The sequence below is a fragment of the Choloepus didactylus genome, chromosome 10 (assembly GCF_015220235.1).
Source record: "Choloepus didactylus isolate mChoDid1 chromosome 10, mChoDid1.pri, whole genome shotgun sequence".
NCBI classification, from domain to species: domain Eukaryota; kingdom Metazoa; phylum Chordata; class Mammalia; order Pilosa; family Megalonychidae; genus Choloepus; species Choloepus didactylus.
Window position 1 is genome coordinate 106,747,099 of NC_051316.1, and position 27,883 is coordinate 106,774,981.

A 27,883-nucleotide genomic window follows, 5' to 3' on the forward strand; every position below is an offset into this window, starting at 1 on the left:
AGGTCATACAGCTTCTGAAGCAACGACTCAACTCTGTTGTAGTGCGAAAGCAGCCATAGACTATATGTAAACTAATGAGTGTGGCTGTATAAATGAAAACTCTATTTGCAAAAATAGGTAGTGGGCTGGATTTGGCCTGCAGGCCACAGTTTGTTTACCTTTTCCATGGACAATGAGCTTCTACCTATAAGAAGCATCTGTATTTTTCTTTATTGCTGATTAGTTCTGAAGCAACATAGGGCATGGAAGACAGGACCCAAAGATCTCTTTACAAGCACCACATCAATCTTCCTCATATCCTACCTTCTTTCCAGAAGCACTTATGTCACATGCTACCTTCGTGCAAGTGAAAGGGGCAGTTGTTTTTGAGCATGATCTGAGAGTAATGATGGACATCACGTGCAAGACAATAAAGACAAGGGCTTGGTTCAAGAAGAGCTCCCGATTTATGAGAAATAGTCACACATTTCAGAAATCACACAGCGCAAGTGCAGTTGAAGCTCTTGGGGACCACCTAACCCAGTCATGTTAAAATTTACAGGGGGTAAAACTGAAGCCCAGTCTAGGGAAGAGGCTTGACCAGCTTTATTTAACAAGCTCTCTGCAGAGCTGGGACCAGAGCCTGGTTTCCTTTATTTTAGCCCAAGGCTCTTTCTGCCGCACCACTAAGGCTAATATCATACTCAAATCAACAGGAAAAAGAGAGAGAGAAAAAGTCTTCTGCCATTAGAAAAGCCCAAGGCGCTGCCTGGAAACTCCCCAGTCCTTCCTACCTCCACATCATTCATTTTTCCACCTCTATTGTGTTGTTCAGCTTCTACTTGGGGTCAAGGAGATAGTAAGTCCTCCACAAAGATTTGTTGAGAATGAAATAATAGTAAACGACACATAGTCTTTACCTGCATGGAGCTCGCAATCTACTGGGAGAAAGGTCTAAACAGACCCCCGTAATGCACTGCAGATGTGAGAACGCCATGCCTTCCCCCCCCCCCTTAGTCCTCCTAGAAAATTGCCTTCCACTGAGAAATCTTCCCACACCAATGTTTTCATCTCTCACTTGCTGCCCCTTCCCTCTTCAGATAGAGCACCTCTGTCTTTTGTACTTGCAAATGAATTGTGATTAGTTTTCACCTCCAGCCCAGGGGATTAGCTAAGGGACCTTTGATCTTCAGGTATCAATTTGCATCTTAAAGGAAGTATGATCTCATCTGGACCAGCTCAAAATTCCATCCCTGCCCCCCAACCCCTGTCTGTTTACCAGCCCCAGGCTGGCCAGGCCTCCCAAGTGGGGCTGAAACAACAAGATCAGCCAGACTCGGTGAGAAGGCAGAGGAAAACAAATTTCCCATCTGACTCGGTAAAGGTGGGAAAAGGACATTTGCTTTCTAAACACAGGCTGTGCTGCTAGTCCTCCTCCCTCAGATCAGAGAGGCTGCCTGTGGTTCTGAGTCTGCAAAGGGGATCGCAGTCCTGGCTGGAAGCTGGGGGCCAAATGGACGATGGAGCACATGTTTGAGAATAAGACAAAATCAGGTTCAAGTCCTGGTTCTGTCTTCCATCATTTCTAATCTGTGTGACTCTGGACAAGTTTATAATCTCTCTGGCTTCTGTTTTTCTCATCCCTAAAGTAAGAATACAGTTACTTAAATATTACTTTAAAAGTCTACAGTAATATCCATCCTGGATGGTTGGTGTGAAGAGAGCAATAATTTATGAAAGGTAAAGCTTGATCAAAAAACAGCTACCTGTCATTGCCATCATCAAAAGAATACAAGGGCCAAGGGGGCAGAGTAGTTGCCTTTTTTTTTTTCCCATTCGCATATTCCTGGTGCCTAAAACTGTGCCTGACACTCAAATATTCATGGTATAAAGGAGTGACTCGTCATTTAGTCATCACTATTCTTATTATTGTAATTATAATTAATTATAACAATTACAATTATAACTGACTAATTATTCCACACTGTCCATGGGAGTGACAGAGACTTACCAATGCAATTGAAGGAAATTTCCTGGCGGCAGAAAAGGGAACAGCCATCACCATTGATCTTATTCATGTCATCACATTCTTCCCCTTGGTCTCTGCAGAATGGATGTAGAAGAGAAAGAGGCCAGATCAGTTTCAAAACTGCAACTGGACATGGAAAAGGCCCACAGTGTGCCCTGAACGTTCCAAGAGACCTAGTCAAGTCCCTTCTCCTGTCGTACTCTTCATTTCTTCATCTTCAAAATGAGATTCATCAAAGTTGTCAATTTATACGATACTATTAAATTAGCCTTATTTTGTGTTATCTTGCGTTGCCTCAGACTCATTCTCTGTGATCGCAAGTTAGTTAAGTTAAAAAGTCAGATGGGAATAAGAAATGGATGAATAAAAGAAAAACTGAACGAATGCATCTTGGCTTCTATAGTGTCTAGGAAATCTCATGCAATTTTAGTGTTTCTGGTCTATTTGAAGGAAAATTTGGAAGTTCTATAATACAAATGCAGTCCCTTCTTACTCTCTTGCCTTTATACCCTCCCCCACTCCTCTAACACACTTAAAGGTAAAGATTTTTCCATTCACACCCTCAGGTTTAGTCATCCTTTTATCGGAAAGTTTTGCTTTTTCAGTTGGGTGTGTCATTTCTTGGTGTCAAGGACTCCAAGCCTTGGAACTATGCTGCTAAAAAAAATAAAAATGTCCCCACTTGCTTTTGTTGGAATTATTTCCATCCCACAATGATTTTGCAGACGATAAGATGGGACCTAGGAGAGGAGAAGTAGGAGCAATAACTGAAAGACTGGATGGATTGCTTTCTGGAAAATTCTTATCCTTTTAGAAACAGAAAACTTAGATTTGGATCCCCATGCTTAAAGCTAGTTTTCTGCTGTTGGTCAAGTCATTTAATCTCTCCAGCTTAGCTGCCCAAATGCAGTAGCCAGTAGCAATGTGTGGCTATTTAAAATTACATTAATTAAAATCAAATCTAATAAAAAATTCAGTTCCTCAGTTATTTAGCCACATTTCAAATGTTCAACAGCCACATGTAGCTAGTAGCTGCTGTATAGAATACAGCATAGAATACATTTCTATAATTATAGAAAGATGTATTAGACATCGTTATTCTAGATGCTGAGCCTCAATTTGTCACCTGTTAAAACAGACATCATAATATCTATTTCTTAGGATGTGTGCAGGAATGGAAGGTAATTGAAACTGGCTGGCACAGTGTGGGGTCCATAGCAGATGTTCAGGGAATCTTAGTCCCCATTCCCACTTTGCCCTGGGACATCCCCACGGAGTCTCTCCCTCCCCAGAGACCAGCTGAGAACTGTCACAGCATGGAAGAGGCCTCAGACTTTTCCTTTCACTGGGAAATGTTTGTACCTTTTAGGAGGTGTCAGAGTAGCAGGATGGTGCCTTCCAATCAACCCTCAAGATGACTCGGACATTACACTGATCTCCAAAGAGCCACCCAAGTTCTCTCCTGTCTGCAAACCCATGAGCAAAGAAGTCCATATCCCAAGCTGGCCCCAGCCATCTCTGCTCAGGGAATCTCATAGCAGGAAACTGGTGATGACTTTGTGGGTTCTTAGCTATTCCATGGGTTATCTGAGGAGACGGTTTCTTGTTTGTTTGTGTGCTTGTTTGTTTTTTAACCTGGGTGAGTTTCCACAAGCTACAAAGAACACTTCTAATGTGCCTTCTCTCACCATGCAAACGGTATGTCCTATTGGTTTAAGCAAAACATTAGGGTCACCACAAATATCTTCTAGGCCTGACAGATCTATCATTAGATGGAGAGGTTCTGAGAAACCTTTTTTGACCTCCCAGGCTGGGGTGGGTAGCTGTCCTCTCAGTCAGCAGACACTGGCTTCATCTATCACAGCACCTGTCAAACTGACTGCCCTTGTCTGTTACTTGAGAACCCTCTTTACCAGGCTGTGAGATGCCGAAAGCAGTGACAATCTTAGTCCTCCTAGCACCCAGTGCCCAGCACAGTGCCTGGGATATAGCGGACACCATCCAGACCCTCCTTCACTTGTTAGTTTTACAGGGTTGTCAAGCCACATGGCAAGGCAAAGGTAAATCCAGATGAGACCCTGGGCCCTGGGCTCACAGCTCAGTTCTCTTACCTACTGGGTGTGTAAGTTTGAGAAAAACTCTTTAATCTCTTTGTGTGTCAGTCTTTTCTTGAATAGGAACTCCCTCATAGGGCTGCTGGAAGGACTCAAGGAGATCAGAATTCAGCACAGTGCCTTGCTCATAGTAGAGGCTCAATAAAAGTTTATTAATATTCTTATTACTATTATAATATTAACCCAGGTCTCCAGATTTCTCATCCAGTGCTTCCATCTTTACACTATATATGAAATTTGGAGTATCTGCTGCTGTGGGCTATCCATGACTGAGCACTTATCCATTAGGGTTCTTGCTTAGACCCAAGTTTATCTATATTTCTTTGTGAATAACCTTGCATATAAAACAAGATGGCATGCATCATCCTGTAAAAGTCCTATTAGCTAAGATAACACCCTTCTCTTCTCACAAATTGTTTTGCTTTTTGCTTTTCTGCTTAGCGTAACATACATAAAGTGTGCATTCAGTTTTCCACAGAGCAAGTCAATAAATTTTGTACCTGCAGGTAACATACCAGGTAATTGATGTCACTCTAGGATACCAATTTTAGGTAAAAAATACTTAAAGAGCTTTATTAAATTAAGAATTCTATTTAAAATGGGCAATAAGGATAATGATGACAACACCGTAAGTTTTAGATCAGTGAGAAGATTGACGTTGTAGTGTTTTACCAATGCATCTATATCCGGCTTCGAGATAGACAGACTGAGTTGTAGATCAAGTTTCAAATCAAGTGAGTTTCTTTTTTTACTGTTTGTACTAAATGAGAAAATGCCAAATCACAATTGTGGGTTGTTAGAAATGACAGCAAAGTGTTTTCTGGATATTCTGGGTTTTCAGATCAATCTTGGACCCACAAATTACAGGGCACTTTCCCATTCTGCTCAGTTGCTCCACGCTCCATCAGACAGCAACTGCATCAAAAGCTAGAAGCTGATTTATCAACTGGGAGAGAACAGTTAGTGGCTTCCCTTTCCCCACTTTTTTGTTGCATTACACATTGGAAACTATATTTTTATATTCTTCTGTGGCATTTGGATGTGGATTTTAAATAGGCACAATATATCATCGATATCATTCTCTGAAAAGGGAAGACCTCCATCTTTTTTGCTCGAAGAGTCAAATTCTTGGCGATCAGGTGATCTGCACCATAATTCAGCACTTAATCCTTGCATCATGTTCTCAATATCAAAATCCTGGCAATTCAGCTTTGCAATTATAGATGCAGGATATATTAACATAGATCCCTGAGACACACCACTTCAGTCACTTGAAATCATGCAAATAATCATTACCAGCCTTACCAATTTTAAAATATTTTTAAAAATGTAATTTCTTATTTCAAAGACTTGCATCAGTACCTTTTCCTTAACAGCCGGTATACTTCAGTGTGGGGGAGCAGAGTCTTGTATAAGCTACTGATCTTTTTGCAGGGCAAGTTGAAATATATAACTCACTCCCCTCATCTCAACATATTTGCCCAACAATTCACTATTTCCTTCAATAAAAAATTATGATCAGAAGGTACACTCCTGCCAGTAACTGAAGTCTGTGCAAATGGTATTCATGTGCAAACTCTTTATTTGCCCAACTGCATCATCTTTGTTGTCTGCCTAGCTGGTCCAGTGATTACAAAGCAGAGAATTCCAGTTTATATTGCAGCTCACAAAATCATCAGTAACAAATTAAATTGCTCTTCTGCTATAGCATTAATGTCAGTTACAAACAGAAACAAAAAGCCATCAAGCACTTCTCTTTCATATATGTACTACACCTATGAACTGATTCATGTTCTGCACATCAGTGGTTTTATCCAACTGTGAAGCAAATTCTCTCTTTATGCTGCCCCTCCCCCTTCGGAAATAGTAATTGCAATTCCATATTGCACAGATATAATGTGACATCCAACAGTGCCATTTAATGAAGGGATTTTGCCAATAGCTTCTTTTGCCTTCTCCATGTGTAATGTTTTTTGTGAAATTTGTCAATAGTTTTACAAGTCTCTTAGCAATAGTATGACTTGTAACTACTTTGGCAACAAGGAACTTAATGTTGAATGAAGCTACTAAGGTATTTTGGTCTCTTCTTCACCCCTTGGGACTCAATTTTGTGCTATAAAACATCTTTGTGCTTAATTGGAAGGGAAAAACCTCAAAGGTTTCCTTTTTTAAAAAAAAAAAACAATGTAAAAGTTTTGATGGCTTCTTCCCCTGATTTGGAAGGTACACAACATTTTGCCCTGAGGACAAGGAGATGAATATACTGATTAATCAACAAAGCCATTTTTTTTTTTTAGATATGCATCTGTATGTTTTCCAATCACACTTATCCTCTTGGCTGCTCATGTGGAACCTCTACACTTACTGATTCATTTGCCTCAGTGTACTTATTTGCATTCAGTATTCACTTTGGTGGACAATTTACTATTCATGGTTTCAACCTTACAATGAATTAGGAGACTTAATATTGCTATTTTGGTTGAACTTCTGACCCATTTTGTGAATTGTTACTATCATAATATACAACCAAAATAACAAAAAGTATAGTCTGAACAAATGTAAACAGTAACCAATGAAGAATTGTCAAAGTGTTTTGACCTTGATGAACTGTGTCCTATTAACTGAATGTTGGTTGGATGGGAAGGACTAACAGAAACACACAAAATGATTAAGAACAATGATTAGCAAGAGCAGAATGATAGCTCTGTCTAAATCATATATATAATTGAGAAATGTACATAATCCAAATACAAGCAACAAGTTGTTTTACTGAGGCCAGCAAACTGCCTACACACAAACTGACAGATTACTGGGGACCAGTAATCCACAACTGGAAGAGTGTACAGCATCCTGACCATCATGTGGCCTAAATACCCCCCAGCCCCACCCTGCCACATTTCCTTTAGTTAGATCTACTTACCTCTGGATAATGCCGTCACCACAGTACCCACTTCCATGGATGTATATGGCAGCAGGTGATGGCTCACTCTCTTCAGTTCCCGAGATGGTGATGACCTGGTATTGGTACACACTGCCAAGACTGAGATCTCTGGGAAACACAAAGAAGATTATTAGCTATGCAGACACAATACTGGGGATAGAAGAAGAAAAAGTGGAGAACTGATTCCTTTGAATACATTCTATCAGTCTTGCTCATTTTTGAAATCACACGGCCATTTATCTAATTATCCAATAATTAGAATCGCCTAAGGCTGGGCATGACAGACCACTCTAAAAGTAAGATAATAATAACCAGCACTAATACACTGCTAACTTTGCATTGCTAGGTGCTTTTCATCTTTAATTTACCCCTTACAACACTCACAGTGGATAAATTGATACTTATCCAGATGGTATGTGGCCCTTAATCAAGGGATGGGGGAGAAAGCTATCCAGGAAGAGTAAATGATATAAGCAAAGGTGCAGATGTGGGAAAGTAGCATGTCAGGCTCTCTAGGGTTTACCTGGCCTTTACCCTCATTTCAAGAACTGAGCAGAAACACCACATAAGCAAGCTCTTTCCTTATGCTGCACCTATGGTGCTTCCCCTCCCTCCCTACCACTTCTCCTCCCTATGGTCCTCATTCTTAAGAAAATAATAATAATAACACTGACCATTAATTGCACGCAGAATGCCAGGCCTTGGGCTAAGCACTTTACATGCATTTTCTCATTTGAAAATCAAAACAAACCTAAATGGATACCAGAATTTTCATATTTATTTTATAGATGATTCATCTGAGACATAGAGAGATTAAGCTACTTGCTCATGACAGCAGATCATTAAATAAGTATCCTTTATTCTGCTTCCCTAGTGCTTATCTTAGACATTTGTCTTAATAACCTCATCCCTTGTAAAGTGGGATCTTGTTCTGGAGTTGCAATTCCAATGGCTGGTTCCTGCTAGATTTCCAACTTGTGTAGATTGCATCCCTCCTCTACTCTTAAGGCCTCCTAGTGCAATGCCATTCTAACTTCTTAATACTCAACTATTCACCAGATTACTTCCCTCTCTTTAGTCAGTGCCTCTTAGCTCCCTGCTGGAACTCACCCTACTGCCCAATGAACCTAGTTGCTGCCAATTACCCTCCAAGGCAAAAAATTGTTTATCAATTCCACATGACCAAAAATCGCCCTCATTTTCCTTTTTGACCATTTTCAAAAGAAGATGTTATTTTTCTTTCATCTCCCCCCACACCAATTATTTATTTTTTAGTAATTAAAAAATGTCATGGGAAAAAACACAAAATGATAATGAAGAGAATTCCTATCAGACTCCAGAGTTGGGGGTGGATTTCAAAACAAAAGGGTGATGTAAAAAAACCTCAAGTTCTTCTGCCCATCTGTTATTTCAGCTGCTGTCAGAGCTGGGGCTGTTTAGATAAAGTGAACAAGATAACAGGTGCAGGGGCAATGGACAAGACCATCTTCTTGATCTCAATGCAAGGATGAGTTGGAGTTTATGGGCACTGAAAAACTCTGGTGAGAATACAGCCTTCCTGAGAATGTTGAGTGTATTACCCAAAAGGGAGTTTGTTTTAATAGTGTTAGAGCAGCTGGTAATATTGGGGTAGACCAGATGTGCTTGGGGATTCCTTTAGTCTTCTTCGCCAATGAGAACTAAGTAGGTGAATGCATAAAAATCTTGAGATATTGTATGTATGCATAATGACTGCCTTGTAAACCTCTGGAATGCTAATTTGTTGATAAAAGACACAAGATAAGCATGACATGTCTTCTGTCACCCATTTGTCGTTTGTTTTCCTCTAAAATATAGAGACGTATTTTATATCAAACAAATATGGCTATGTTACAGAATAAAATATGAATATTTGCTTGAGGATACATCCCAAGCCACTGGGGATATATGGTCACTGTCTGAAACAGATGGGCACTTCTATGAAAAAGCATGAATGTGGAAAGTACTTGTCTACATTGTTTTTCATTTGTGGTGTGTGAAACAAGTGATTTATGGCTGATAATATTTAAGGTGCTTTGCTGTTTTTGTGAATCTTTTCCTCCTCCCCCTATTTTGTCCTCCCTCCTCCCCCTCTTCCTCCTCTTTTTCATTTAACACCAACTCTGAGGCAAGCAAACATGCTTCAGTCCTACCTTCATTACTTTCTAGCTGAGAAATCATCGGCAGTTTCTTTACCTCTCTGAGCCTATATCAAACCAGCTATAAACCTGATGTCTAGCATTTCTCAGCAAATTCAATGTAAGAACATGTGTAAGGCACATATATGCCAATCTCTGATAAAGAATAATTAAATAGTAACCCATTACATTTAATGCTTAATTATCAACACTTTCATTCACTCTGCTCTTCAATAAAAAGGATGGAGTGGCAGAGAACTACATGTAACCTTGTTAAGTAAACCCATGAAAATCGGGTCACCATCCATCATGTGTGTCAGGGCTTGATGGAAAGTTTCTTTTCTACTACATCATGAGGCTAGAACACCCTCAGTGCCTGACAGCTTACTCTTTTCCCAGGTGGCCCATTCCAATGTCTGAAAATTCTGGATCCCAGAAAGTTTGTCTTCATCCTGAAGCAATAACTGCCCACCGTCCTCCTTTTACCCACTAAGTATCACACAGAACACCTCTGATTGGTAGAGAAACCTAAAAAATCCTTCACACTGAGTGGGCAAGGCTCATGTATCATTATTTCATGGATCTGACAACAACTCTGTGATAGGGATTATTATCTCAAGTTTTCGGATATGGAAATAGAAGTCCAAAGTTACTCCCCGTGCCAGTTTGAACGTGTCCCCCAAAACGCCATTATCTTTGATGCAGTCTTGTGTGGGCAGGAAATGTACTGGTGTTTGATTGGGTTGGAGACTTTTGATTGGATGTTTCTGTGGAGATGTGATCACTCAGCAGTGGGCGGGATCTTTCACTGGACGGTTTCCATGGAGGTATGGTCCCGCCCATTCAGCATGGGCCTGGATTAGTTTACTGGAGCACTACATAAGCTCAGACAGAAGGAGAAAGCTTTGCTACAGTCAAGAGGGATACTTTGAAGAATGCACAGGAGCTGAGAGAGGAACTGCAGTTTAGACACATTTTGGAGACAGCCTCTGAAAGCAGACTCTTGCTCCAGAGAAGCTAAGAGAGGACAAATGCCCTAAGAGTAACTGAGAGTGGCATTTTGAAGAGGAGCTGTAGCTTAGAGAGGAATGTCTTGGGAGAAAGCCATTTTGAAACCAGAACTTTGGAGCAGAAGCCAGCCACGTGCCTTCCCAGCTAACAGAGGTTTTCTAGACACCATTGGCCATCCTCCAGTGAAGGTACCTGATTGCTGATGTGTTACCTTGGACACTTTACGGCCTTAAGACTGTAACTGTGTAACCAAATAAACCCCCTTTAATAAAAGCCAATCCATTTCTGGTGTTTTGCATTGCGGCAGCATTAGCAAACCAGAACACTCCCTTAGTAAAAAGATGGGGAAGGAGATGGCTGCAACTGTATCTGTTACAATTATGTTTTTCTAATGAAGAATCCCTATAATAAAAATACATTTTCTCCAAGTTAAAGTCAAAATTAATGCTAAATATGGGCTCTTTTCCCAAGAACTGAGGTAAAACAGAACTCTTTCAGAAGGATGGGCTACTGATATCATGAAAGCTTTGTAGGAGGTTAGGACCTATTTCATGGTTGGTCTAAAAGTAGGACATTCATGTCAAGTTCCTTTCAGCTGCTCCAAAAACCATCTGGAAGTCCTTACTGTGTCACTTGAACTCCTTCCCCTTCTGCGTCTCCCACATCCAGGCAGACCTGTCAAGCGTCCCTACTTACAGGCTTCAATGTCACACCCACTGTATCTCTGCTGACATCAGCAATGCCCACCTGGACAACCGAGGCAGCCTCTGGCTTGTCCTCTTGCCTCCAGTATTTCCCCTTCCCACTCTTGCCTCCCACTCTTGCCAACACCATCATAATATTCTTCCTGTATCAATGTCTTCTCCAGCTCAAATGCCTTTCATTTAGAGCAGTGATAAGGATGTCCTACCAAGCTGAAACTATTTACTTTTGTTTGGGACTAAAATTTTAATACTTCATCTGATACGTGATTGTTTTGTCCACTTCCAATTTCTTGCTTAGAATTTGAATGTCAATTTTATTTTTTAAAAACTTAAACAACTTTTAGCATTTAATCAACAATTTAAACCACATATCAGATTAAATTCATGTTTCTAGCTATTAAATTTTAAATTTCAATATTTAAAAGGGATGGGATAATTTGGCTGCTTTTGAAGGGTTGTTTTGTATACCCTTTGAAATGCCTTTTTTTCATCCTTCTTTCACAAAAGTCTCGAATGACTTCTTCAAGTTTGTATTTCTGACAACCAGAAACAAAATTACTGGCATTTCAAACTGAAATTCCTTTTCATGCCTCCTCAGAAATTTCATATTGATGGTAAATTTATATTAAATTAGGAGCACAATCTTAAGCCAAAATTTAGTTACAGATTATGAAGTCATTATTTTAAGGATATTAGTATACACATAAAAAGGCTAAGCATCCTATGACTTGCCTTTTGGTAAAAATACACATTTCTTAAAGTATTTATTGATGTTAATATTATGAGAGGTTAATTAAAACCTAGAATTCTGTAGGCAAATCACTTTACTTCTTGTCCCATTTTATCTTTACATTGTCCCATAAATGAGAAATATGAAAGTAATTTAGGAGGAAAGAGAGAGAGAGAGAGAGAGTGCCACAAAGCACTTGGCAGAGACCACATTTTGCTTCCTCCAGGAAACTCTCCCTGAGCCACTGGGTTATCCCTTATTGATCTCCTATTGTCTCCATATCATAATATTAATTTATCATGTCCTATATCCCCAAATAGTTTGTGTAAGTACATGTGTAAAATGTCTTTGAGACTTCATCTTCTGGCATAAAAATGGCATATTTATCATATGCCAGGCATTATGCCTGGTACTTTTTCTGTACCATCTCACTTAACCTCAGGGAACTTAAGCTACCTGCCCAAGACAGGGCTTTCCAGAAGTGGAAGGCACCGAGTGTGATGAACTGGAAAAGACAGCAGATGAGAAATCCAAAGACCTAGTTTTGAACCAAGTAGAGTTTGCATCCTGAGTCTAGTTGGAAAGATCCAGAAGTCAGGAAACATGTTCTCTTTTAAACACTACCAGACTCTCTGATCATGAGCAAGTCATTTTCTCTCTCAATCATCAGTTTCTTCACCCAAGAAATGGGAGTCTGAGAAGGAGTATGATGATCAACTCCACAATCCATAATGAGGAATACAGTGTTGCATCTGTCTATCTTGAGATTTTTCACAGCTAGAAGCTGCCTCAGCAGTTAAAATTCTGCACTGAGCGTGGGTGTTAGGCAGGACCTACCACCCAGATTGTCTGAGCTGGGAGCCATGGCCATGGGACCACCTAGGATGTCTTTGGCCCAGGAAAGCCCAAAGTATTGCAGCCCAGCCTTGGGCTAAACTTCAGGGGGTAATGCCTGGGCACTCTGTACACCAGCTCCCAGCCAAGAAGTGGGAAGGGAAGGAAGCAATCACATATGGAGCCTATGATATGCTAGGGATTTCATACATGCCATTATTATTGTTTTAATTAGAAAATATTTCAATCATAGAGGAAAGTCGAGGGAACACTATAACATATGTCCACAGACTTACTGCCCAGCTTTGTCAAATTACAACATTTTGCCATATTTTCCTCATATGTTTTATTTTTGGTGTAAAATAAAGAAAAATTACTAATACAGGTTGAAGCCATCTGTGTGCCCTGGCCATATCCTAGTCCCTTTTCTCAATTTACATGTTCTTATACTTTTCATACATATGCATTTTTATGCATATTATAACTTCATAGATATTTTAATACTATGTTTACCATTAGGCAGCTGACTTTTTGTGTTTTGAGATCACACATGTTGATACATGTGGATCTAGCTCATTTATTTTCACTGACACAGGTATTAGTAATGAATATGAATATATTACACTTTATTTGACTAGTCTTTCCTTGATAGATACCTAGATTGTTTCTATTATTATGATGATCATCATTAAATTCATTTTGTTTGCTGTTTCCAACAATGTTGTTTTGAATATTTGTGTTCATGTTCCCTTGTACACAAGGGCAAGAATTTTCTCAAGGAAATAGATCTAAAGTGGTATTGCTGGGTTGTGGGTAATTGCATCTTCAACTTTATTAGATATTGCCAAATTATTCTCCAAAAGTTTTGTGCCAATTAACATGCCTACCAACAGACTTCCCATTGTTCCCAGTTAATACCAGCACTTCGTACTGCCAAACATTTAATTTTTTGCCAGTATGAAGGGTATTAAATGGTATTTAATTATTGTTTTAATTTGCCTTTCTCTGGTTACTAATAAGTCTGAGTATATTTTCATATTTGTTGACCATCTGGATTTCTACCCATTTGGATTGCCCATTCATAATTTTTGTCTATTTTAATTTGGATTCTTTTTCTCTCTTTTAAATGACATGTGAGCTTATTTTCATATATTGGATACTAATCCTTTGTCAATAAAGGCATCAAAAATACCATTTCCAAGCCTATGACTTTTTTTCACTATGTTTATCTGCTTGGTTGCATAGATATTTTTACCATTTACATGTATGAAATATGTTTTTCATGTCTTGGAAAAATATTTGTTTTAGTCCAAGGCCATAAAATAATCTCCTCTATTTCTTTTTAATTGTTTTGAGGTTTTGATTTTTATATGTATGCCTTCGATCCACCTACAATATAGTTTTGAAAATGATATGAGGTAAGGATTGTTTTCTATTCAAATATGAATGAACCATTTGTTTTGCATTTTAATGTAATAGTCAATTCTTTCCTTACTGAATGGTAATACTGCCTTTGCCAGATATCTTTTCAATATTCACTTGAGATTTTTTCCCTAGGCCATCTCCTTTCGTTGGTCTATTTTTCTATCATCATACCAATAGCACTCTATCTTAATTTCCATAGCTTTATAAAAGTCTTGATTTATGTTATGAGCTCTTTGCTCTTCCATTTGAATTTCAAGTCTTACTTGAAATTCACTGATGGGATTTTGATTTCAAATGACTGATGGGATTTTGATTTCAATTTTATTCTAATTTTATTGAATTTATAGATACATTTGAGGGGAAAGAACATCATTATGATATTCTATCCTCATATTTACGAACACAGTCTTTCTTTTTTATTTATTTAGTTCTACTTTTATGCCTTTCAGCTAAATTTAAGAGCTTTCTTCATTAAAATTGTGATAATTCCTAACTCTAGGCATTTACAGGTGTTAGTACCTTTGAAATGGTAGCTTTACTCTACATGCATATGTATATCTGTATCTATATATATTCTAATAGTTTGGGGATGATAAATATAAATAATTGATTTTTGTAAATAGATACATTTAGAAGTCCTCATTAACAGTTTTATTAGTTCTAATAATTTGCTGATTCTCATTAATTTTCTACATAGTCTCTTTCAGATGAGGAATAATGACAGTTTTGCTTCTTCCTTTTCAAGACTTATTTTTTGTTTCTTGTCTGCTGATGCTGGCTAGGACCAATAGCATTACTGGGCATCCTTGGTTTGACTTTGTGTTCAAAAGGAATACTCCTTACATTTTACCAATGCACAGTGCCTACCGTAATTTCTTTGACAGATACCCTTTTTTTAGATTCAGGGTGTTTCTTTCTATTCCCAGTTTACTTTTTGTTTGTTTTTTTAACATGAAGGCATCTGATTTTATCAGACACTTTCTATTCTCTATCTATTAAGATAATCCTGTCTGGAAAATCCTTTAATACGTTACTATTATGGATTACATTAATAGACCATATAATGTCAAAATCCCCTCTCATTCCCAGGATGATACAGTTTTGGCACAATGTGTATTTTTGTGTGAGTGTGTAACTTGTAATGCATTGCCGATTCTGTCTGCCAAATCTTAAACAAGATTTTTGCTTCTCAGACATTAATCAATTGACCCAAAAGTTTTTATCTTTTTCATTTATTTATGTTTGTCTATTTATGAGTATATGTATGAATGTACACATTACTGTGCATATGTATTCATGTGTCGCATTATGAACAGAAATCATGTTCCATATGATAGTGATTGTTTGATATTTCCTGAGATTTGTTTTGTGAACTAGAACATGGTAAAAAAAGAATTGGTAAATATTCTGCATATCCTAGAAGAAAATATTTATATTTTTAATTCAGTAGCATGGTTCTGCATATCTTTATCAGATCAAACATGCTTTTATGTTGTTTAAAATCTTCTAGATCATTTGGTGTGTTTTTTTTTTTTTTTTGCTTGCTTGATCTATCAGTTATTGAGAAAGCATGTTAAAATATCCTAATATCATTGTAAATTTATCAGTTTTTTTATGCAAGAGTCTGTTTCATTTATATATTTTGAGGTCAAATTATTTATCGTATTCAAGTTGAAAATCATTACATATCTTCCTTTCACCATTATGTGGTACCTCTTTATCTAATGATAGATTTCAGCCTTCATGTTTCCCTTTTCCTGAATGCTGTTTTGGTTAATACCTGTCTGGTAAATATTTTCCATTCCTTTACCTTTAACCTTTCCATGAGTTTTCTTCCATTAAATCCATCCTGCAAATTTCCATTTTCATACAGGTGACCTTAATCTAATTAGAGTAATGACTGTTATGTGACTTAATTTCTCCCATCTTGTTTGTGCTTTCCATTTATCATGCCCTTTTTTTCTTCCTTATTTTTTCCCTCCTTTCTTGACTTCATTTAGTTTTACTGAAATTCTTTACTTTCACTTTCTTTTCCTATTCTTCCATAACTCTTTGGAGATTTCATTTTTTATTTTTATTTCTTTTCTTTCTGTGCTTACACTAAAATACTAAAATTCACACTTATTACCAAAGTCAAAATTTGATAAAAACCCTGGTATTGTTTCCTGAACCTTGCATGTTAATTTTAAATTGTGAGCCCACATTCGGTGGGTTTTGATCTATGGAAATCAGGCACTACTGGATCAATTCTTTGTCTTCTCATACTTCTTCTAGGCCCTTGTAGCATCACTAACCTGGAAACATTTTTTTTTCATTTAATTTCTCAGCTCAGGCATTGCCAGACTATACTAGGTGGTATAAATTTAAACCTCAACTCTTTGTGAAGTATAAGACAATGGTTATAAATATACATTCATATCCTTGTCAAAGAAAATAAGTCTTGCCATCCTATTAAATGGTAGGAAGATATGCATATGCAAAAAAAATCTATCTATATCTATATATCTATATGTCTGTATCTATATATGTATATCTCCCAACCCAGTATAACATTTCACTAAGTGTATAGATCCTTAGGGATCCTAACTTATTTTGAAAGGTCTTATTTCTAATTCCTTTCATTGCAGCATCAAAGGGTCAAATCTCTTCTTCTGGAATAAGCAAGAATATCCAATTCACTTAGTTGCCAAAACTGATGATTCCCCTCATTCCAATATAGGCCAACAAAATGTTAGATCAAGGACATACCTGTCTAGTTTTCAGTTCCATCTGATTTCTTGCTCCTGGCAACATCATTTTCTATTTCTCTAACATCAGTCATGCATTATAGTTATACCAGTTATATTTCACGTTAAAGTTCATAAGGATGATTATACTAGAAATATTTTTAGATTACATAATCCACTAAATATCTATATACTATTTCTAATACACATCTGAAAAGTAGAAATTATTTACATTTTTAAGTTGAGGAACCTGAGGCTCAGTATAACTCTGTGACCTTTCCAAGATCAGAGAGAAAATAATTTTAAAGCAGGATTTGATACATGGCTGCTTGACTCTCAACATTTGACTTTTCCATGACATTGAGCTGACTTCTTGGATGTGCATATACTGGTGAGCCATGCATTAATATCCAATCAAATAGAGAATATTAAAATAATTTAAAGATAAGGCAAGTTCCTTCTGACACTTCTAAAGGCTTTCAGGGAACTGCAACTTAGACTAAATCTTATTTTACCCTTTACGTGGAACTGTAGAGGAAAATAGTCTCAACTCGCGCATTATCTCTAGAGTGGGGATTGACTTTTTATTTAATTGGGAAGTGATAGCATATTATGATAGTTGCTTTATTTTTTTCCTAATCATGAAGTTAATCATGTTTATTTTAACAAATTGGAATGCTACATAAAAAAGTAAAACATAAAGTAACATCATCTCAAATTCCCTCACTCTGATGGATAATTTATGTATAATTTTATGCTTAAGTACATACAATTCTGCATAAATATAATATTACAATTCTGTAATGTCACTTCATTTTAGTGTTCATGATAAAAATAGTATAAGAAAAGTAAATACAGCTAGTTGACTTTATGCTAGATAGTTACTTTTATGGCTTGATGACTTTTTCAAATAGTGAATACATATATTCAAATCATTTCATTTAAGTATCCATTAATTCATCCAGATAGCATTCACTGAGTCCCTCCCAGCTTCTTCTAGATTTCTGGGATACACAGATGAATAAAATATGGTCTTACTTTTAAGATGTTCACAGGTTTATGGGGAAGAGAAGACATTAAAATGGATGGCTTTAGCACAGCCTAAAAAGAGTAGGACTATGGGAGCACAGAGGGGAGATCATACCCAGGCTGAGGGGAAGAGATTCTGAAAAAACATCCCAAAATGAAATACACTGACTCGACTGGAGAATGTAAACAGAAGTCAAGTCAGGAGAAGGAGGAGAGAATTGGGTTTCCAGACAAATGACATAATCATAATTGTTTTGTGGAAGTCCACTTTGGTAGCAGTATAGAGAGTGTGGGGGAAGAGATGGTTTGACAGTTTGGACATATTATGTCCCCCAAGAAAAAGCCACGATCTTTTAATCCAATCTCATGGGATATTGGGATTAAGTTGTTTCCATGGAGATGTGACTCACCCAACTGTGAATGACACCTTTGGTTAGGGGGGACCTCTGATTGCATGTTTCCATGGAGGTGTGGCCCCACCCGTTCAGCATGGGTCTTGATTATTTTTACTGGAGTACTTTAAAAAGAGCCACATAGGCCCAGACTCTTGCTGACGCTGATGCTTAGACATGCTTGGAGTTGTGGATCCCTGATGCTAGCTGCAGCTGAGAGACATGTTTTGAAGATGGCTGTTGGAAGCTGACACTGACATTTAGGAGAATGCTATTTTGAAATGCAACCTGGGAGCAAGGAGATGCCAGCCATCTGCCTTCCCAGGTAACAGAGGTTTTCAATGCCATCGGCCATCCTTCAGTGAAGGTCCCCTGTTGTTGATGCCTTACCTTGGACACTTTCTGGCCTTTGTAACCAAATAAACCCCCTTTATAAAAGTCAATCCATTTCTGGTGTTTTGCAAAATGGCAGCATTAGCAAACCAGAACAGATGGAAAGGAAGTACTTGATGGTGGAAAAACCAAATATTCCCCATGAAATAGAAGATGCAAGAATAATTTCAGTGTCTACCAAATTTTGGCACTATGCTAGACATTTTCATATTCTATTTTCTTTAAAGAGAATGAAAACTACAATAAAATATCCTCCCTCACTGAAAGACCTTGGAGCTGTATTTAGTCTTCTCCAAAGAATTTTTTTTTAGCATTCATACTTTAAGGTTACACACGCTTGTTTTTTTTTTTTTTTCCTATATGCAATTACCATATACTCCCTGAATTCTTAAAGGAACCCCTCACTTCTGCTCTAGGCTGAGAGGTACTTTGGTCTTGCTTTTTACTGGGCAAGAGAGGGTTGTTAGGGATTTGAGACAGAGAGCACTGTATGCCCTTGGGAAAGGATATCTTGAAAAGCAGTCTGGCATTGTGACCCTGGGCTGTGTCAGGGTCAGGAAAAGTGGTTATGGTTCTTTTCTTAACTACTGTTGTGATTATGGACTAATCAGTTCTCTCTGGGCCCCACCTTCCCTGTACAATTCAAAAAGCACTTTTAAAATTTCTGGTATGAAACAGGTAATATGGAGGACCCAAAGATGAAGAAGATACTATCACTGATATCAACAATTCAAAAGGCAAAAATAAGGGATAAGCCAGGTACAGTATGGTTGTAATACAAGGTAGCATCTGAAACAAAGAGAACCAAACAGTGATAGAAGGATGAGAAAGGTAGAGGAAGATTTTTTTTTTTTTTTTGACACCTGAATTAGGTTGGTTCCCTTTTATAGGCTTTCTTAACACCTCATAATTTACTCTAAAATTAAACACATTTTGTTGCAATAAGATGTTGAATACCTGTCTTCTCTAGTGGATGTTGAGTCCTTCAAGAACAGAGAACATGTTAGCCTGTTATTGCTATATCTCTTTGCCTAGCACAGGGCCTGGCACAGAATAGATTTTTAACAATATCTGTTGAATGAATTGTTAGAGTCGGTCCACATGGTGTAAAAGTCAAGAGACATAAATGATGACTATGGTGTTGTAAGCAGTAGGAGCAACTTGAAACAGGCCCAGGTGAATATTTTTAGATACAGAAGAGTTCACTTAGACTGAACTTCAGGGTAAGCCAACGTAATTGCTAAAGTTTTACTAGAATGGTTAGTTGAGAGCTTGTGGTAGATGGAAGAAAGTTCTGAGGCAAGTTGCTCGGACTTGGGTCACTGAGTAATGGAGAAACATGGATGTAAAAGCAGGGGTCTGGACACAATGATTTCCCCAACCCCCTCCCCACTGCTAGCTACTAAAGTCAGAATTAGGTGTGCTAAAGTAGTGGAGATACTGAACCAGCATCACATCTTGGTCCAGCTGGGGCTCCATCCACTGCCTCTTTCCCCCCTTTCAGGGCTTGGGGCATTCAGCAGGCTGTAGCACTTTCTACTTTGGATATCCCCTTAGTAAATAAAGCAAAGATGTGATGCCAAGACCCAGTTGCCAAGAAAGAATCTTTGTTTGTGAAAAGAGCCTTTCGTCTTGCAAAGTCATTCTCTTATTTCTCCTGGTGACCACAGTGAGCTCTGGATCAAATGAATGAAGACTGCGACAGCAGGGTCAGGAGCATCAGCTGGGCATGTGGATCCCCTTCCTGATGGTTCTGGGACCAGCCCCTCTCACCCAGGTAACACAGAACTTTCTTTTCTCATTGACAATGCTGCCCTCACTCTGTGCAAGACTCAGAAAGGAGCAAATGTATACACACAACTGATTAATTCCAGCCGCCTTTGATATATTTGTCCAAAGATTTGCCCTGGTACCAATTTAAAACACAGTAGCAAATTTAATAAAACTAAGTTTGCAGCCAAGGCCTTTGTTATTTTGTTTTAATCATCTTCAACCACCAATTGGAATGATTTTTGACTTTCTTAGTGTAATGAAATAAAATACAAGGGAAAGAATGGAGGCACAATGTGGAAATTATAAAAGATCCAAAGCTTCAAATCCTGGGATAAGGTAACAGCGGTCCTGAGAGTTAACTGGTTATTTGTGTCAGGCTGAGATTTGAAGGGGAGACATTTACCAGTTTGGGGGAAACTCCACACCTGGATAGCATTAAAGAAGGGAGAGAGGAAAGTATCTACGAGGGACTCATGTTTTTCCCAAACGCAACCAAAGGAGACGTGTGACGGTTTCCCCAAACATTCTGCTGGTGATGGACAGGTCTCTTGATTACGGAGCAGGGACTTGTGACAAGCTGACCGGCCGCCAAGGACTCTGGGAGCCAAAACACCAGATACAGCTGGAGGTAAACAAGCCATGGGGCATAGTGTGAAAATCGAGGCCACGACGGGGCCAGCGAGGCGAGAGCAGGAACCCAGTGACAGCTGGTGATTGAGCGGCACTAACTGAACACAGTTGTTAGGGACCAGGGGCCAGTGGGGAAAGCAGTCTCCTTTCTCCTCCCTGTGGCCTCTCTGGGTGGCCAGCAATTTTATTACTGGCAGAGGGCGAGCCCAACAGCATTTTAGAATTTGGCACCACATCTAAAACCATTTGGGGGCTGGGCTTTTCTTTCTTCTCTCCCCCCACCCTCTCCTGAATGCACTGGGTTCGGTGAAAACTGGCATGCAGCAAGCAAAATACATTTCCCCTCAATTTTGAAACCCATGTGTACTTGGGGAAAATGTGATCCTTATGTTTCTGATTCATTTACACTTAACTCATCAAAACGTTATTTTGTAAGAACTATTTGATGTCCATGAGGTCTTCTGAGCCCTTTTGTAAGCTTTGCTTCTTAGAAGCAGGAAGTCACATTTCTGATGAGATGGAGAACTTAAACCTGGAAGGTTGAGTTTGTTTTGAAATGAGGGGCTCTTGGAGGGTCACGTGGACCCTGAGCGTGGCCAAATGCGTTCTCTCATTTCCTATGCTACCCCGTCACCCCAACCAGCTGCCCTGACATTACTGATGTCAGCTCTCAATGATTTCATGCCAAGCAACCAAGGGGAGACTTCCCCGTGATCACAGAGGGTCAAGATCAAATTTAAGTCCCAAAGTCTGGCCAAACTCCAGCACTTTGTTATTTGGGGGGAGGGACACTCAGATTGGGAGTCAGGAGCACCAGTTCAGTTCCCTGTTCTGCCATCAAATGGCTGTGTTACTCTGAGGCGGTGGCCTCCCCTCTCTGGGCTCAATTTTCTCATTTGTGAAGTGTCAGTATTGGACTGATGATCTTTAATGCTCCTTTCAGGACTGAGAATTTTAAAGTCTAATTCCTGGACAGTAGGAGGTTTGAGCACCTTTAGAATTCTCTTGCTTAAAATTTTTTGTAGACCAAGTTTGTACACAAGGAACTTACCTCAAGAAGGAATCACAGAAATGTAGAAATCAGAGCTAGTCAGCTTCAGATATCACTTACTCCAACTTCCTCATTGTAGGATAGGAACTAAAAGCCTAAGAAGGGGCAAAATTTGCCCCAAGTCATGCAGCATATTAAGTGCAGAACCTGGTTTTCCTGGCATTTTTTACTAGCATCCTTGGATAGAAGTTTCCAAACTTTTTAGTTCATATGACATTAAAGTAGGGGACAAAAAACCTAATTTTTGCTTTGAAAATAAGAATGTGAAAGCCAGCATTAGAATGGAAGTGGAGACTGGCATCACTTTGTATAAGGCACTAGGGAGGTGGTGTCTGGCTTGTATTAGAGCCCATGAGTGAATGATTAATCCTGGGTAGAAAATAAAGCCCATGCCTTGTAATGTTATAGGTATTAGTGCTACAGAAGATTAGTCCCAAGACCACCCGGGGGACCATCTTAGAAAAATGGACTACACACTGAGAATCAGCAGATGAAGAAAACAGGTGGTCTCACAGGTCCTGTTTCCCTACCATCAACACACATGTGCACACACACACACATGCACACTCGTATGCACACGCTCATCTCAACTACTCCTGAATCTCTCTATACAGGGAAGAAACATTATGGTTGAATCAATAGCTGTTTGACTCATGGACTGGCAACTAGAAGGCACTTTTGAACTCCAGCCCCTCCTCCTTCTCCTCCTCCTCCTGCTCTTCCTCTCCCTTCCATCCCAACCCAAACATGCCTCTCCCTTTGCCTTCTCTGTTTCAGTGATTCCAGTGACATAGGTGTCCTCCCTGACCCATCTGCCTGCCTCCTCCATCTATCAGTCATCAAGTACTTTTATCCCTTTTAGCTACTGCTCATCTGTTTCTCTCCATTCCCACCTCAACTATCCTAGACCAGAGTTATTATCTCCTGTTTGGTTTTGTCAACACTATTTTACCTGCCCTTACTATTTCCTCTTTGTGCCTCTGCACCCACCTCCACCTAGTTACCAGCACATAAGCCTAAAAGGGATGTCCTAAAACCAAATCCAATCAGGAACCTCTTCAACCTAAAAACACTCAGTGGCTCCCCACAACCTTCATGATGAGGTCCAGTTCTTTACTTGGCACTGTTGGCATGACCTGTCCCCTCTCAATGTCTCTGGGGTCTTTGTGCAAGCTCTCCTCCTCAGATTCTACTTCTCAACCACCATGAACAGTCTCACATCCCATCCCCAGGCTAAATCCTTCTGCCTTAGCTTAGAAACCACCTTTTCCAGGAGGTCCTCACTGACCTCCTATAAGTTGAGTGAGGAGCTCTAAGCTCATGTGCTTCCCTTATCATAACACCCTTCCCACTGCTTTGTTACTGCTTATTTATTTGTCCTTCTTTTGCATTAACTGGACTAAGATCTTGGAGGGCTGGGACTATCCCTAATTACCTAGTTTATTTCCTGTGCCTAGCACAGGGCTTGCTCCAAATGCAGGGCTAAATAAACACCTGTTGAATGAGTGAAAGACTGAATCATCTACTCCAAGCTCTTCATTTTAAGGATAGGGGAACTGAGGTCCCCAAATGAGAGGGAACCATGCTGTAAGATCCTTTTTCTTCACCTTTTGATTCTTTTGTAACAAAACCATCTTATAAGTGTTGAGAAATATCTCCAATCTACCAAGTATCATCTGCATTCTCAGGAATTTCTGACCATTCATTGACCCTGCCACAGAGTTTACTTTTTCATTCATTCACACATGCATCTCTTTACCTACATGTACTGACCATCTACTTGATACCTGGCCTTGCACGAGAAGCTGAGGATAATGTGGTAAATTCTGTTCAACCCCCCACCTCCAGTATCACGCTATCAAGTCAAAATGCTACTGGCCAGGAAAAATGCACCCAAACATCCTGAAATTGTTGCAAAGAGAGTTTGGTAAACCCAAGAGAAAGGAGGATAAGAAAGACCCCTGAGAGTCCTAGTTTACCAAGAAGATGTTCTGTAGAGATGGCCAGTCCCTCAGAAAGGAGTCCAGACTTACTGCCAGCATGACATGTCACTCTGTCCCTCCACCCTTACTGAATTAGATGTGCTCCATGTGGATGGGCAACTAAGGATGATCTGAACAGAATAACAGAGCTGGAAATGGACTTTCGGGTCATATACTTACCCCTTCATTTTAGAGAAGGGAACTTGAGGCCAAGTTGGGGAGTCCTGTGACCAGGGATACAGAGCAAAGTTTGAAGAGACCAGAACTGGAATCTAGATCTCCTGAGTCCAAGGCCAGCACTTTGGTGGTTTTCTCTTTTTTTTCTTGAACTCAGATAAAGTGTAATTTATCTTTCCTTCTTTCCAACACAACACTGAACCATAGCACTTTGGTTAGAGCTTAACCAAAAACTGTTTTATGTGTGTGGCTGTCTGTGGTTGTATGTTTGTCATATGCACATTCTCTCTCTGCAGCATGTCCCTGGCCAAGAACAAGCTGAATGAAAACCAAACAACAGAAACAATCACGAAAGTTTACATCTCTATAGTTCCCCACACTCTATCATGCTCTTTCAAGGTGATCTCATTAGTTCCTCATGACCCCCCTTGGGAGACTGTTTAGACAGGAATCATCACCCAGTTTTTCAAGAGTAAGAGCTAAGACTCAACTTCAACTGCTGTTGTCTTGGTCAGGATCACACATCAAGGCAGTAGTATGTTGGTCTGGGAATCAGATACCCCAGCAACTCTAAATCTCGAAATTGAGGATCTCTAAAGTGGTGTTGAGGTTTCTGTTTTAACAGACCCAGTAGAAGCTCACCAAGACCTGTCCAATGATTCTCCAAGTCACTAAGTGCAGACCAAATGGATGTTGTCCACTCATCTTGCCAAGGCTCAGTGTGAGATAAATTCCTCCATCTTCTCACATTTGTAATTCCTCTGAGAGCTCCTGTTTCCCTTCTCTTTCCCATTCACCTTTTGTTTCCTTAAAAATCAGGACTTAGAACAGCATCCCTAGGTCCAGGCCATTCTACCTAACTCCAGGGCAAGCAGCAAAAGAACAAAGAAGTGGTTGACACCAGGACACTCATAGAAACTTGATTTCACTAACACATTGTTTTCCAAGGGGTGTTCCTCAGGAGGGCCAGTCCTATGACAAGCTATAAGGAAACAGGATTCCCTTTATTCGACAAGATTAAGAAAGGCAGCATGAGGCACTCCAACCTCTGGAAGATTCACACTGAACATTAGCATGTTCAAGGTTGTGTGAAGTTTTGCACTAAGGGACCTCTTTTACAGTGTTTAAACTAGCATACCCCACAAACCTACAAACCTTCTTTTTCCCCCTCAGAACTCCTATTAATAGCCCATGAAACCCTTAATATGTAGAAATCTTTGGACATACCACAATTACTCTGTTTTTTCCTGCTAATAGGTACAGACGCTTCTACTGCAGCAGCACGGGTGTGCTGGCCTGCTGATAGCCACCATTCCCCTCCCCAAGGTAGTATTTATTTTCTCTCCAATCTACAATTTTTTGTTTGTTAGCTTGTTTGTTTTAACTTGGTTTGAATATCTAGGCCCTGATCATGTCTCAGAGGACCATCTCAATGTCCTGCAAGCCAGTAAGCTTCTTTCTACTCAGTTTTATTCAAATGTGTTCATCATTGTAGTAGTGAAGAATCCTGCATGTAACTCTTTCTGGGAGAGGTTTTTGTATGTCTCTAAATATCAATTTTCTCAGCTATGAAAAAAAAAGGAATAATAAAAACTCAAAGGATTTTTTAAAAAGGATTAAATGAGATAAAATATTTTAAAGGGCTTAGCGCATTGCCTATTGTATAGTCAGTAAATGATGGATGCTATTATTACACTTGTATAACAATAATTCACAAGGTAATAGAAAGGGCTCTTCACATACAGTTAACTGGCATGAAATCCCAAAGCCATAATTTTACCAGCTGAGTGTGTATGGACCAGTTATACAGCTTCTCTGAGCATCTTCTATAAAAATGTGAAAAGACATCATTAGGATGTCTAATTGAGATCATGTATTAAAAATAAAAACCCAGAACTCGGTTGAGGCCAGTGTAAATACTTAATAAAATTTTCCTCTCATTATACATTTTTCTCTAATGTATTTTGGACCATTCATTCAAACATACATTGAAGAAGCCTCCTTGAAGCCTTTTAAAGTCATGCTAAACTACCTGGGATCAAATTTAAAATCGGTCTGTTTATCAGGTCTGCATTACCATCCCCTGCCTAGGCATCCACGCTGTAAAGATGGGATTCCAAATACCCAGAGCAACAAAGCTGTTCCAGAGTGGATCCTGGATGCTGGCTGACTTCCTACCTGAGTCTACTCTCAACATGTTTTTCTCCCTCAATAATTAAAAGTCTTTTTGAGCATACATATTGCATAAGATTCATGTTTGTACATATCTAAGATATTTATTAAATAAAAATAAAATATTATATAAAAAATCATGCTAAACCAGGAAGAGTCCTGCTACTTCACAAAGTTTTCCATGTAGAATATTATTTATTTATTTATTTATTTATTTACTTACTTACTTACTTATTTCCCTAGTCTTAGAAAGATATAGACGACATCAGTCCTGTACAGAAAATTTTGTCTCCTTCAATGATTTGCAGAAGGTGAAGTGTTATAGATAATATGCTGGATGAAATAGCACCTTTATGATAATTTTTAGCAGAATTCGTTGCTTTGCAGAGAAGTAGCTTTGCATATTGTGAGTGGAAATGGACTCTGTAGTAGGAGCTCTGATTTTGCTATGGACAACTCCAGTCCTGTATATGCAAAAGCTTCCGCCAGCATGTCTGCTCCTATGACTTTTGGGCATCTCACACACTACATGCTTAACCCTGAGCATTTGACCTACCCCACCCCTAATAAATACTAATTAAAACCTATTCTCCCTTCCACCTTCCCTTCCACCCCACATCTCAAGAGATAGCATTTCCCTCATCCCAGATACTTAAACCAAAAACCTGGGAGACATTGAACCCCTTACATCCGATACATCACCAAGTCCTTTTGATTCTACCTTGAAAACTTACTTCCAATTCACCCACAACTCTATGCAAATAACCATAATCTATAGTTGGACACGGGCATTGCCCATAGCACAGCTCTCTCTTACTCTTTCAATCCTTTCTTCACAGAGCACTTAGAGCAATTTTATAGAATCACAGATCTGATTGGATTAGTCCTGTATTTCCCAATGAATATAATCAAACTACTTATTATGAGCCACAACCCCTTCATAATCTGACCCCTGCTTACCTCTCCAGTCTCATCTTCTGCATATTTCTCCTTAATTTAAATTAAGTTTGCCTTATTATACTCTATTATGTCCTCTTGTAATAATACTTTCATTTTGGATTATATTTTTATATGTACGATTAGTCAGCCTGTCTCTCCTACCAGATCAAAGGATTCAGAATTAGAGCGCCAACAAAGAACTGACAAGGAGTAGGTGCTGCTTATTAATGAATGAATGAATTATTTTACCAATGAAACCTAGATCCATTATTTAATTCCTATGGGTTTCAGTTTCCCTATCAGTAGAAGAGAAGCTCCAATGATCCACTCGCTCTAAAAGTGCAAGAGACTGATCCACTGAATTGCATGATACAAGATACTTTAGTGTATTAATGCCAAATAGCGACCATGCTTTCAAACTCATGACGGTACCTGGACACAGTAACACTTCTATGGCTATAGCTGAGCCTAGAGATCTGTTGATTTTGCTAAGCCCTTTTGCTCACCCTAATATTCCCAGAACCCAATTTCATCCTGAGAGCTACTTGGCCTAAGGCTGATGAAGGGGTCATGGGTGGCTGATGCCAGATTCCAAAAATAGAGTGAGACTGTACTAACTATGTGCCCGCTGGCCTGAGGTAGGAACTGTGCTAGTCCTTCTGGAGTTGGAGATACAGCCCTCTCCCTGATGCTGCA

At 39.1% G+C, this 27,883-nt stretch overlaps 1 protein-coding gene across 1 annotated transcript in view; it reads right to left on the reverse strand.

Annotated features, from left to right (window-relative positions):
- Positions 1-27,883, reverse strand: part of PAPPA (pappalysin 1) — a 244,209-nt gene that overhangs the window by 121,985 nt on the left and 94,341 nt on the right. The window contains exons 8-9 of the mRNA XM_037798016.1: positions 7,043-7,171; positions 1,991-2,082 (exon numbers count right to left, since the gene is read on the reverse strand). Of these exons, the coding sequence (XP_037653944.1) occupies positions 1,991-2,082; positions 7,043-7,171 (221 nt within the window). The remainder of the gene's footprint in view (positions 1-1,990; positions 2,083-7,042; positions 7,172-27,883) is intronic.